General features: G+C 57.4%; 4 protein-coding genes across 4 annotated transcripts; 2 read left to right on the top strand and 2 right to left on the bottom strand.

The window, feature by feature from the left end:
• Positions 1-797: 797 nt before the first annotated feature.
• Positions 798-3060, top strand: B0H18DRAFT_960039 (uncharacterized protein; the record flags this gene model as incomplete). Its single annotated transcript, XM_048042900.1, has 7 exons — positions 798-860; positions 920-1051; positions 1119-1248; positions 1283-1705; positions 2007-2347; positions 2405-2644; positions 2719-3060. The coding sequence occupies 7 exons, from the start codon at positions 798-800 to the stop codon at positions 3058-3060; spliced, it is 1671 nt and encodes a 556-aa protein (XP_047886319.1).
• An 871-nt stretch (positions 3061-3931) lies between these two features.
• Positions 3932-5651, bottom strand: B0H18DRAFT_150316 (uncharacterized protein). The gene is made up of 4 exons (XM_048036873.1): positions 4955-5651; positions 4838-4901; positions 4418-4778; positions 3932-4359 (listed from the first exon to the last, which is right to left on the bottom strand). The coding sequence occupies exons 1-4, from the start codon at positions 5194-5196 to the stop codon at positions 4097-4099; spliced, it is 930 nt and encodes a 309-aa protein (XP_047886318.1). The 5' UTR covers positions 5197-5651; the 3' UTR covers positions 3932-4096.
• A 699-nt stretch (positions 5652-6350) lies between these two features.
• On the bottom strand, positions 6351-11448 carry B0H18DRAFT_1216171 (citrate synthase-like protein). The gene is made up of 8 exons (XM_048036663.1): positions 11226-11448; positions 10855-11165; positions 9384-9914; positions 8133-9334; positions 7283-8077; positions 7038-7228; positions 6834-6985; positions 6351-6776 (listed from the first exon to the last, which is right to left on the bottom strand). The coding sequence occupies exons 1-8, from the start codon at positions 11236-11238 to the stop codon at positions 6510-6512; spliced, it is 3462 nt and encodes a 1153-aa protein (XP_047886317.1). The 5' UTR covers positions 11239-11448; the 3' UTR covers positions 6351-6509.
• A 9-nt stretch (positions 11449-11457) lies between these two features.
• Positions 11458-12438, top strand: B0H18DRAFT_150258 (uncharacterized protein). Its single transcript, XM_048036872.1, has 6 exons — positions 11458-11562; positions 11621-11703; positions 11922-12022; positions 12085-12088; positions 12137-12365; positions 12416-12438. Exons 2-5 carry the CDS (start codon positions 11666-11668, stop codon positions 12354-12356), a joined length of 363 nt encoding a protein of 120 aa, XP_047886316.1. The 5' UTR covers positions 11458-11562; positions 11621-11665; the 3' UTR covers positions 12357-12365; positions 12416-12438.
• Positions 12439-12675: the final 237 nt, after the last annotated feature.

The following is a 12675-nucleotide window of genomic DNA, read 5'->3' as shown; positions in this document are numbered from 1 at the left end:
TGTAGTGTAAGTACACATTCAGCTATGTATCCCTAGATTGTGTCTGTGAGCAAGACAAAGCCAGCAGTGGATGCATAATTACCATATGGAGTATGTGACCTTCCCAAAGAGGAATCATACACAAACAGGGGCATGTAGGGCTCAGAAAAATGCAGAAAATCTATGAAATATACAGACACATCAAAGACAAGTGTATGATTGCCTTGAGCTGCAATGGTTACCATTAAATTGTATGCAAGGGCCATAATATGGCAAAAGATGCTCAGATTACCCATTATAGTCCTTGTTACCTGTATTATTGAAGCTACTGAGTAGTCCACAGTGTCTGAACTACACATATACATTGCAGTGTACATATAGACCATATTTGAGTCATAAACAAGCAGATTGAATCTGCAGAGGCACATGTGCATTTTTTTGCTTTGCATTTCCTGGGTTAGCCAGCCACTGTATACACTCAATAGAATTTCTGTATACTCTCTGAATGAAGGGCTATCAGATGAGCATACTATGTATACTATGATTTGTTACTGGCTGAGGCTATATAGGCCCTACAGTGTGTGAGCGCTTGGAGCAATGGCCCACCAAGCTGCCAGTCACATGATATGTTTACCAGTTTCCTTATTGGGGGAACTGCTAAGGCATTTCATGGGCCTCATATCCATAACTGAGTGCTTAGCCACTGCATTTGTTTGTATCTGTTGGTGCAAGTCGTGTCGTCTGGGAGTCTGAAATTTCAGACTCAGATAAGCAACCCATACTAACAGTTACTTATCTCTGCTTATCGGGGTGGCTGCATGTCATGTGCACTGTGGAAACAAACTGCCATTCCGGAGGAATCACCAAGGCATTTCATGGTGGTCCATCATAAGAATGATACCTTTGTACCTCAGGGATCGTAATACTGACATTTTCGCAGAACGTACATGCACATCGCATAGCAGGGCTGAATCCAGCTGGAAACTTGCAAGCACCGCAACTTGCGAGGGAAGGAGACCAGCCTCCGGCGACAACACAGTATGACTACAGTCTCAACCATCTTGTAATGCAGGTATGTTTAGATTAGTACCTAACCTCAACCTACTAGTACTAGCAAAGATTAGAGTGGTGCCACGCAGAACATGTACACTCGCAGCCAAGACGACTTCGCGAACATGAACGACACGGTCACGAACTTCGCACCACCCTTTGCGCCGTACGAGCCTCAACATGCACAGGCGCAGCCTGAAACCGGCGCCTGCGTGCAAGGTGATTTTGGAGGTGGCGCACAAGGTGATTTCAGGGGTGATTTTGGAGGCAGTGCACAAGGCAATTTCGGGGGTGATCTTGGGGGCAATTTCAGAGGCGGTGCACCAGACGATCTTGGGGGTGGCACACCAGGTGGATTTTTGGGGGGCCAATGCGCAAGGCAAGTATGGGGCTGGCATGCAAGGCCTTTTTGGGGGTGGTGCGCAGGGGCCTGGGCAGCCTGAATTTGCAGCTGGTGCGCAAGGTGCGCCTTTCGGGGCCGATGTGCAGGGCAAATTGGACGCCGTCATGCGTGGCATTTTGGGCCCCGACGCGCAGGTGAAGATCGGCTTTGCAGCCGGTGTGCACGGCGAGCCTTTCGGGGCCGGCGCACAAGCTCATTTTGGGGCTGGCGCGCAAGCTCATTTTGGGGCTGGTCCGCAAGGGGTCACTGCGCACCCTCACAAGTTTGCGGCGGGTGAGCAGGGCTCTTGGCACAGTAGCCATAGCACTGGTGCAGATCGGCGCAGATCGACGCCGGCACCTGCTATGTACCACCCATACATGCTGCCTCACGGTCTAAGATTCGAATCTCTCCCGTCGCAAGTACGACGCGGGCTCAACACGGTCATGTCAACTACTGTGCATACGAGGTCTGTACTGGATGACCACTGAGGGGGGACCCACAAACCTGCACGAATGCCATGAGGTAAGCTGAATAATCCGAAATCTGTGTCTTTTTTGAACTCGCCCAACTTAAATCAAAGCATCAGCCACAGGTATGCCTCGCGCTGGCCCGTCGCAGCAGGCCGCCAAGCTTGAGACCCTCACTGCCCAACCGAGCAGTGAGCCCATGCATGCGATGAAGCTGAGTCCTCTCCCGGAATCCCTCAAGAGGAAACTCCGTGCTGCGTACATCCTGACGCTGAAGACGATGATGGAAGTACTCATCATCGGTGGTAAGGCCGTGTTCCCTGACAAAGGTCTAATGGATGACCTTGTTGGCACTGCAATGTGGAAGGTGGCCCAGGTTGACCGCCACACCGAAAAGATACCTGAGGACCTACGAGACACCCACGTCAAGTATGATCCAATGCAGGACACAGAGCTACGTCGCAAAGTACGTATTTTCATCCTGCCTAAAATGTCCTTTCAAATAACAAACAATTCGTTGTAGGCTCACGACATGGTGTCGACCTTCCGCAGTACCTTCAAGTCCGCCACAGAGCACCTGTTCCCGTTCACTCATCACGCTAACCTACTCCCCACTGAGACGAGCAGCCTCATTGAGGAGGATCTCAGTGAGCTCATGATCGACTGCGCCGACGCCTGCTCAAGCAGGAGGGCTTGGACCGATCATGTTGTCGAAGCAAATGTGGAGTCAACGCCACTGCTGCATATCATCGACCCTGCCAATGTATGTATAATTCTTGTCAGATGAACTTTCTCTTGATTTGTACTAGGACTGACAATTAATCTTGTTCTGTACAGTCCACTATTGTTGTCAGAGCATTTGAGAGTCAGGGACTCATCCCTGCAATTCTCAATGCCACCCTGTTCCAGTGGAAAGAATGCTTGGGCCACACGGACTCATCACTCTTCTGGGATGGGATTCCAACACAGGCGATGGTGCTCGCAGCCTGCACTGTCATCTGCTGTGCAGAGGAATTCTCGAAGACAGGTATGCACACATCGAAGAAATTCAGCAGTGATTCCTATGAGTGCAACACTCGAAAAATTGCTGCCTACATTCATACCCTGAAGACTTCGGACACTGAAGCTGGTGCTCGCTTCAGGCGCCTGAACGCGAACATTGTTCATGTCGGAAAGTGAGTATTTTGCTATTATTCAATAAATCCATATTTGTTTAGCCATTTTTCCAGGATGTGGGTAGATGGCCCACAGACTCAGCCTGGGGTGCCCGACAACGCTGAAACATTGGGTGTGTCCGAATCGTGAAGACGGCCTCTCGTTTCAAATCTATCTCTAATTGTACAATACTGTGATATGTTCGAAAATACGTTGTCCGAAAACGCGCTGTCAGCTATCCCCAGTCTAACCCTCCCGGAATGCACTGTCCAATGAGACTCCTTTCCGACCGGTTTCTCAGACGAGACCGCTTGATCGTCGGCATTTGAATTCTGCGACTTTACAGATGTAAGGTCTTAACGCTTGTATCACGTGCATCCTCAGCGCATAAAAATCGCCCAGCGCGCGTCTTCGCTCCTCACTCATTCCGGACTCGCACTATTGTCCCCCTGCGACCGAACGCCCTCGGGCCCTTCTCGCAGGAGTCTACCGCTTGTCCCAGAACGAACGCATCCGCCTCAGCTGGAGCGCACGCCCCCCGTCGACGTCGTCGGCGTTGGCGTGCTTTTCCTTACCAGAGGTGGTACACCTCTCTCTCTACCTTGCACTTCTGCTTGTGTCGTGGATGTATGCGTCGATCTCCCAGAATTGGATTGGATGCTTCCTCTATGTTGTGTATGTGCGAGTCGAAGAGAATCTCTATGTTGTACGTAGTATATACCCAAGCTAATGCCAATGCAATGCGACCGTTCCTTCCCCGACCTCCACCTCGAAAGAAGGATCCGAGTGACGCGAGAGACGCCGCGTCAGGCAACCACCGAGTGAGGACAGGAGTACAGGGAGTCAAAAAGGACAGTGATGGACGGTCATCCAACCGACCGACGTTCTGAACACGAACCGCCACGTCGCCCCGCCCTGCGTCGTCCGCCTACGTTCGAGACGACGCCCCACCGCCGCGCCGCCTCCCCACTCCGAACGTCCCAAAATACCCCTCCCACCGCACCCGTCCGACGCCGACACCCACCGACGTCCGCTCCCTGCTAGTTCCCGTCCGATCGACTCATGCCGTCGCGGGCTTCTTGTTCCCCTGCGCGCCCTCCTTCCCGGGTACGAACAGCCACCACACGGCGATGATCGTGCGGATGCCGCAGCCGACGCCGAGGGTGCCCGCCGCGCCGATCTGGTCGATGAGGGCGCGGCCGACGAAGCCGCCGAAGAAGAGCGCGAAGATGGCGATGACCTTGTGGTCGCGGGAGATGATCCGGTTGAACTTGAAGAGCTTCGGGTCCGCCATGAGCTCGCACCACACCGTCGTGAGCACGACTGACAGAAACAGGTTAGCCGGCGGTCGCTGGGGCCGCGTCCAGCAGGAGGTGCTCACCGGTGGTGGTGAACTGCGTGTTGACGCGCTTGCCCATGATGCCCTGCAGGCCGATGCTCGCGCTCAGGAAGCCGAGGGCGACGAACGAGAGCGCGTTGGTCCAGGCGGGGTTAAAACGGTCCGTCGCGACACTGATCTGGCCGCTCTGCCAGGCGGCCACGGCGGCGGCCATGGTGAAGAGGGCCTGGATGAAGGTGCCGAGCATGAGCCATGCGCGGGACTGGGGGCCCATGCGGTCGCCGAGGCGACCGATGAACGCGCCGGCGTTGAAGGTGATGAGGGAGCAGAGCGCCTGCCGGTCGGCGATGTGGAAGGAGTGGTCCGTCGGTTTTGAGAAGAGTCGGGCGAGGGCGAGGGCGAGCTGCGGTGCGGTGTTCCGGCGTGAGTTGAGGGCGAGAGCGAGAGACGGGGACGACGCACCTGGACCGTGTTCCCTGTCTGGAATCCTGCCCACACGAAGACGGCGGTGAACGCGACCGAGTCACTGAACGGCAGAGCGTTAGAACGGTCAGGAAAAGATGAGATGAGAGCACGCACATGAAGCCGGTCATAAAGCAGAACGCGGCCAGCGGGATGGTGGCCTTGACGGGGCTAACATCGCCAAAGAAGTGCTCTCTTGTGAAGAGGACAGAGGGCGATACCCAGAGGCGTGCTGTCTGGCGCATCATATTATCTGAGGCGGGGCGCGGAAGCTCCTCCACCTTGTTCTCGGCGTAGTGGGGGCCAGGCGGGACGTCGTCGCGCTTCTTCGAGTCAGCCTCCGAGCTGTGTGCAGACATGACCACGGGCCTTCGCTGGGGGAGAGCGAGAGGGGATAGGGTATGAGAAACGAGCGGGATAGGCGGGGATCGCGGGGGGCATGGCGGTGGCGGGGCCACTATTCTTGTACCGTTCCATCCTCCATCGCGCAATTGCGGCGAGCCGCCCAACCGAGCCCTCCCATTGGCCAGCGATGTTACGCCCGCCCAATCCCCGCCAGTGTCTCTCCCCGCCACCTATCCATCTCTTGGCCGAGCAACACCGCACACGTCCAAAGATTCCGCCCTCGACATCGTCAGCCTCCTTCCCGAAGATCGCGGTAGAGCCTGTGTGGCGCGGTGGCTTTCTTTTCCATGCAGCCAAGGTTCCGCTCAATCTACACTGCCGTACTATCATCACTTGTCGTGTCAATGGCCCTCTCCCTTTCAACATGGTGGTAATCGATATTGCATCTTCATATCAGTCTGATCTTTGACAACGATGCACACGATCTACGGGCGTATGACCCAAGTTTCTCGTCCAGTTCTGTGTTATGTTCGTCTGCGCGCTACGTCCTGACGTTCGACGTCGAGAGCCCAGCGAAGCAAGCAATTCTCGGCATGCTATAGAAGTCAATCCACCGTAAACACACTGACAGCGCTACGTGTCTCTCCCCGACTTCCGTTTCTTGGCTGTGTCACGAGTCTGTCAGCAGAATCTTGCGTCCTTGGCCTCGGACGGACTGACTGCAATCCGACTCAGTGGAGCCAACGTAGATGTCCAGCGGACATGTGTACCTTCTGGCCGCGGCTTGCCTGCTTAAAAGGTATCCTGGGAGAAGCACAATCCGTCAGCAGGGGTATTCTGCTATCTCGAGCTCGTGGCGCCGTATCTGAGACGGTACAGACCACACGACGTTGGACGGGGTGCCCATATCAGCTTGACGGCATTGAACGCACTTCGTAAAAGACCTCGCTCAGGCTATGCCTCCGAGGAGCAGTGTCCTGTCGAATTTCTGTCAAATTAGCCTAACTCAGATAACTAGAAAAGACAAATCACGACTAACTTACCTCTGTCTCGACCCAGAAGCACAAGACACGCTTCACTCCGACACTATGGAGCGTCTTCACGCGCCTCAACAGGGATCATACCTCCACTTGAATCGCACCACGGAGTTAGAGGGGCACACAAAGGAGAGGATAAAACGTCTATGATGCATCATTAATCTTTACACATGCAGCTATAACTACGAAAGCGCGTTAGATGTACAACACCGCGACCCCACTCCAGTCCGCCCGTACCCAAAAAGCACCCGCACCTACACGACACGAGATCGCCTCTCCCCACCAACACCTCACGCCATCTTGCCGAGCACGCGCGGCTGCGACAGGTCAGCCATGTTGATGAAGATGTCGTCGGCGGGGTGACGGTACAGCGGCGCGCGGAGGCGCTTCTGGTCGAGGTGGTGGCCGATGAACCCGATGCTGCGCCCGAGGACGAACAGCCCGTTCAGCGTGCCGATCTTGATGTACTCGTCTGCCTCCTCAGGCGTGAACGCGCCGCTGTCCCGAAGGAGGTCCACGAAGCATACTGCAATGCAACCGTCGACGTTCAGGATGAGCTGGACAACAAGCAAGAGTCAGTGCGGACGGGGATGAGAGTAGGGGAGCGCACGTACCGTGTCCTTCTTGGACGTTGTGACCTTCTCGACGGCGAGCGCGTAGTCGAGCAAGCTATGGCTCGGGAAGTGCTTCGTTACGTACTCCTTCACGAGCTCGACACGCAGATCAGGGTTGTTTACACTCTTGATCTTGTGGCCAATACCGCTGACTGTCGTCCCAGTCAGCGCCATCCCTCACCCACAACGACACGAATCACTTACTGAGCTTGTTCTGCTTGCGGCACTGGTCAACGAACTCACGCGGCGTGAGACCAGTGTCCCGTGCACCCGAGAACATCGACGCGGCCTCATCGAGGGCACCACCGAAGCGGCTACCGATAGTGAGGAGACCAGATGCAAGCGAGGAGATGAGGTCCTTGCCCGCACGCGTCGCGACAATAGTGTTCATCGCACTACGAGACATCATGAGCGACTATAACGCAGCACAATGAAACACAATCACTCACCCGGACACGGCCGGACCGTGGTCAGCAGTGAGCATAAGCACCATCTCGATGAACTTCGTCGCCCATGGCGGGAGACGGCGCTTGAACCAAAGCAGCGAGACGACACCGCCGAGTCCAATATCCTCCTTGAACACGTCCGAGATACGCATACCCGCGTAGAGCAGCTCCTGCCCGCGCTCGTCCGAGATCGTCGAGATGAACGCCGCCGGCTTCCTGATCAAGCCCAGCTCCTGCGCCCACTTGTAGTCCATCGGGATGACCGGCGGCTCGCGCTCCTGCCTGGGCACGATCGCGCCGCCCGCCACGAGGCGCTCATACGTCTCCTTCAGCACCGCGGGGAGGTCCTCGAACGTCTCGGGCACGATGAAGCCCGCCGCGCGCATCGCGCGGTTCTTCGCGTCCGCCGTCTCCATGTCCGAGTTCGCCATCGAGCCCGCGTGCCCGAACTGCACCTCCGTCGTGAACATCTTCGCGCACGTCCCGATCGCCCACGCGACGATCGGCTTGCGAATCACACCCTTCTTCACAGCCTCGATCACGCGGTACTCCTCCACGCCGCCGACCTCGCCGAGCAGGACGAGCATCTTGCAGTCGGGATCCTGCTCGTAGCGGAGCAGGTGGTCGATGAACGTCGAGCCCGGGTAGCGGTCACCACCGATGGCGATACCCTCGTACGTGCCGTTCGTGACGAGCGAAAGGATGTTGTTCAGCTCGTTCGACATACCGCCCGACTTGGATACGTAGCCAACGGAACCGGCGCGGTAGAGCTTCGACGCGATGATGTTGTCCATCATACTGCAGAAAGCACTCATCAGTCAGAGACCTTACACCACATAACACATTCACGTACCCTCCGGAGTTACCAATACGGAAGCAACCCGGCTTGATACCACCAACCGTCGCAGGCCCAATGATGAGGACACCCTTCGCTTTCGCCGTGCTCAAAATCTCGCGGGCATGGCGCTCAGGCACACCCTCCGCAATCAGCGCGATTGCCTTGATCTGGGGGAACTGGAAGATCTCCAGCGTGCTCGAATACACACTCCTTGAGCTCGCAAAGTTCACGACCACGTCCGCGTCGGGGTGCTTGCCCACCGCCTCCTCGACGCTCGTGTACACGGGCAGCAGCGTCTCCCGCGTGCCCCAGTAGAACTTCTGGATGTGGTGCCCGCCGAACGGGTAGATCATCGCCGCGACCGACGGTGCCTCGCGCCCACATGAGTAGTCAAAGTCGAGCATCCCCTGGATCGCGCGCGGCTGGAGGCCGTACACGAACGCGCGTGTGCGGTCGTCGAACGGCCGGAAGGTGGGCCGCGCGCCCTTCGCCTCGACGTTGTCGAAGCGCACGATCTGGTCGTTCGGCTGCGAGCGCTCGCCGTCGGGACCAATCGACCCGATGGCGGCGATGGGCTCTGCGCTGGCCTTGATGGTGGGGGAGGGCGGGCCTACGGGCGTAGCAGCGATTGAGTGGACAGGGTTCTTGGGCTTGCCGGCGATACCGAGTGCGAGGGGCACGATCTCGGTGATGTGTGTGTCGGGGCCATACACCTTGATGGGAACACCAAGGGACTCTCCGAGGAGGCGCATGGCCTTCAGACCCTCCTGGTAGTTCGGGCCACCACGGCGGACGTAGATCTTGACGCCGTGCGCGATGAGCGGCGACTTGTACTCCTTCAGCGCACGAATGATGCCCTTGAACGTCGCAGCGACGTTCGTGAAGTTCGCGATACCGCCGCCGATGATGAGGATCTTGCCGTCAGGGTTGACCGCGCCACGGGTCATGAGGTCGATGATCGTCTTCGCGTACTCGTATGTCTGGCCCTCGGACGGCGCCCCCGAGTACTCACCGTAGTTCGCGAGCTCGTGCGCGAAGCCGTGTGCAGCGATAGCGTCGGAGTAGACGACGGAGGCACCACCACCGGCGACCATCGTCCAGATGCGACCCTCAGCGTTGAGGACGGTGAGCTTAAGTGAGGCACCGGTGGACGCGTCCAGCTTCTGAATGTACGCCTCCTCCTTGGTGAGGTCACGACCGAAGGGAGCGGGCCAGACCTGGAAGGCATGTGAGTATGGCACGATAGTAGAGCTCATGCTTTCTCACCATCGGCGGGCCGCGGTCAGCAGAAACAGTCTTGCCCTTCGAGGTCGTCGCCTGCGTGCCGGGCTCGTACACGGACAAGTCGCGCGCAATCGCCCACTTGGGCCCGCAGATGGACTCGGCGGTCTGGTCGAGCTTCGCGGCCATGTCAAGGTAGTAGATGGTCGGCTGGCCGCCATCGACGGCGTCCAGGCAGATGAGCGGGTTGATCTCGAGGTACGCAAAGTGGAGGTCGACGTAGACGGAGTAGAGGCGGACGAGGAAGTCGACGAGGGTCTCCTTCTTCGCCGCGGGGACGTGCTTCAGGAGGGTGTCCGCGATCGTCTTGCGGTCGGGCACGGGTGCGTTCACGCGGATGTGAAGGGTCAGGGCCTTCGCGTCGACGTCGCCGATGTCGACACCGCCTTCGTGCGTGAAGAGGATGTTGTCGCCATCGCGGTCAGAATTGATGCAGACGTAGTACTCGGTGTTGGAGGGGTGGGGGAGGAATGGTTCGACGATGAAGTTGTTGAGCGTGCCCGTGATGGACTCGACCTGAGTGTAGCGGCAATCAGCTACAATTCATCTCACTTGTACGACGCGTTTAATGGCCCGGAGGAACGGAGAAAGCGCGGCAGGGTCACGGGGTAGCAATATTGGTACACGAAACCGCGCAGCGCCCGAGGATGAATGAGAGGGAGAGAGCGTAGGGTAGCACCTTTATTTACTGCTCTGAAGCCCGTCGCAGCTCGCCAGGCGAGAGCACGTGGCTGGTTTGACAACCTGAGTATCGCTGCTCTCGCGCGCGATGCGAGGGCGGGTTTCGCTATGAAGCTGCAGCGGAGCATCACAGGCCTCGCTACAACGTCGTAATTGGACGTCGTAGGTGTCGCTACACTGCGGTGTAGGATAAGAGGCCTCGGACTACGAGGCGATGTGATCGCTCCATGCGCATGCTGCCGAGCCGTCGATTGAACTTGCACAACCAAATATTGACCTCGCTTACAGCTAGGTCCATATCGTTGGGCTCCGCACCCTTTCAACACACATACCAATAGTCGGAGTCCAGCGAGTCTGATATAGGATCACGCCGGACGCAGCGGATCTCGACGGCCAGGCTGAGCCAGGCAGCCGCGACATGGCAGCCCAGGTTGAGCAGCGGAATATCCGGATCACTACATCCAACGACCTCCGCTTCTATACGCGCTTTCGTGCGGGGCCCAACGATGTGGACGTAGCTGTGATGGCCCGAAGGAACGGAGAAAGCGCGGCGGGGTCACGTGGTAACAATATCGGTACGCGCCTCGCTCAAAGCGCGAGGCAATATGTCCCCAACGCACTGTTAGCCGACCAGGCTGCGCGTACCCCAGCATGGGGAATGAAATGCAGGGATCCCAGTGCGGGGAATTGCCCGCGCGTGACGGAATAGAGGCGGAAATGAACGCTCCGAGTCGGAAGCGGGACGGCATGGTGGAGAACGGAAATCCGTACTCACCTTCTGCGGCTTTCCTGCGCGGGCCTGAATCCACTCCTTGGCCTCGTCCCAGGACTTGTTGAGCGCAAGGAGGCCCGCCTTGCCTCGTCGCTTGATGAGCTGGTCGGGCTTTGCTACGAGTTTTGTGGTGAACACCCAGCTCGGGAGCTGCGTGTCGGGCGTAATGGCGTTCGTCTCGGGGTCCCACGAGACCTGGGCGACCTTGGGGGCGGGGAAGGCGAACTTGGTGCCCAGCTGCCAAGAGGGGTCTACGGCGGGTGCGCGCTCGAGCCAGTAGGCCAGCAAGAGCTTCGCGTCGTACTCGCGGATGGCTGGAGGTGGTGTACGCTCGTTAGCAGAGGCAGAACGGATGAAGCGGGGTCATGTGGTACCTTTTGAAGACATGGCGGGCTAGCAAGTCGTGACAGAAACTGGAGGGAGGATGAGGAAAGGGGAGGGCGGGCTGAGCGGGCTGAGCTGAGAGTATTTATCGCTGGGACAGTCGCCTCACTTTGCGCTGCTCAATATTCGAAAATGGCTACCCCAAATTTCGCACGCTGCATCTCGCCACAGCCGTTCTGCGCCCCCATTGGCCAGTGCGATCGTCTCGCCGCTCTCCAGCCTCCTAATTGATGGCTCCTTCGTTTCAGAGGCGAGAGTCGTACGAGCTCGTCTGAGCTCGTGCGCTGCTCATGTTCTCCTCTCGCACTTTGACACACACAATAATCGGTGCGCGGTCCGCAATCTCCCACTTATCGCTGCATCTCCTATGCGACATGTGCTACAGCACCTACTTCTCGACCTACTACTTGGTACTTGCCATTTTGGCACGATGTTGCGCGAGCTGTCGTTCGTGACCGAAGCCCCTCGGTGGGTTCTCTTCGCTGTCCTATCTTGTCCTATTCGCTCTTCTGCGCCGCAAGGAACTGCCGCCAATTCGCCGTGCAGTGTTTCTGACACTGTCACCACACGGGTCCGCGGCCGCCATGTCGGGCAATCCGACGGATGCATCCTGATGCCACGAACAACTTGTTTACATCCAGCCATGGATCACAACGCGCTCAACATAACCGATTCAACCACCACAGATCGATCATTTCCTCCCTTTGGCTTTTCTGCCTTACCCTCCGCATCGTAAATTCAGTCGGAGGTAACGGCCATTCCCGGCGCGAGACCGGGGCAGTTCAAAGTGCGCAAACCATGTTCTTCTGTTACACGAGCGACAACACTCAACGCGTCTGTCATGTCCAGACTCGTAAGTTATCCAGTCCGCGTTCAGTCCGCGCACTAAAACCCCGGTCAGGACGGAGCTTCCTACACCAGGCGCCAACTCAACGCGCATCATAGCAGCTCGTAGCGGACCCCGCCATACGAGTTTTGTTCCCAGGGGATGTTCCGAATCTGCCAACGGTAAAACGGAAGTCGTCGTCTCATCGGAGTCGATGTGTCGCGATCATACCATCCGGATCACTCGATCGCTCGCGTCAGGATCGACTGAGGAGCTAGGGACTGAGAGAAGTTAGCGTCCGATGGTCGTATCCTTGTTGCATCGCGCGAGCGGTGACTTATGTGGATAGCACAGTGCTAGAGCAATATCGTCCCAGTTCAAGGTTCAAACACGCCTGCCTCTCGCGCGCTCACCAAAATGCGTGCACTGCATCCAAGGAGAGTGGTCCTATGTATGTATTTCTCGTGCACTCCCAGCTGAATGGGTGTCAATAACGCGAGCATCGCTGTGCAGAGGCTTCAGGCCGTAGAGGGCTATCTTCGCATCGACTGCGAAAAGCCTGGATGTCACGGCGCCCGCTCGCAGCGAAGAACCGCTTGCGACATCATATGGCT

The sequence above is a fragment of the Fomitopsis serialis genome, assembly GCF_022376445.1.
Source record: "Fomitopsis serialis strain Sig1Antser10 chromosome Unknown B0H18scaffold_171, whole genome shotgun sequence".
Taxonomy (NCBI): Eukaryota; Fungi; Basidiomycota; class Agaricomycetes; order Polyporales; family Fomitopsidaceae; genus Fomitopsis; species Fomitopsis serialis.
The sequence above is the reverse complement of the archived record's forward strand: the minus strand, read 5'-3'. Positions and strand labels throughout refer to the sequence as shown.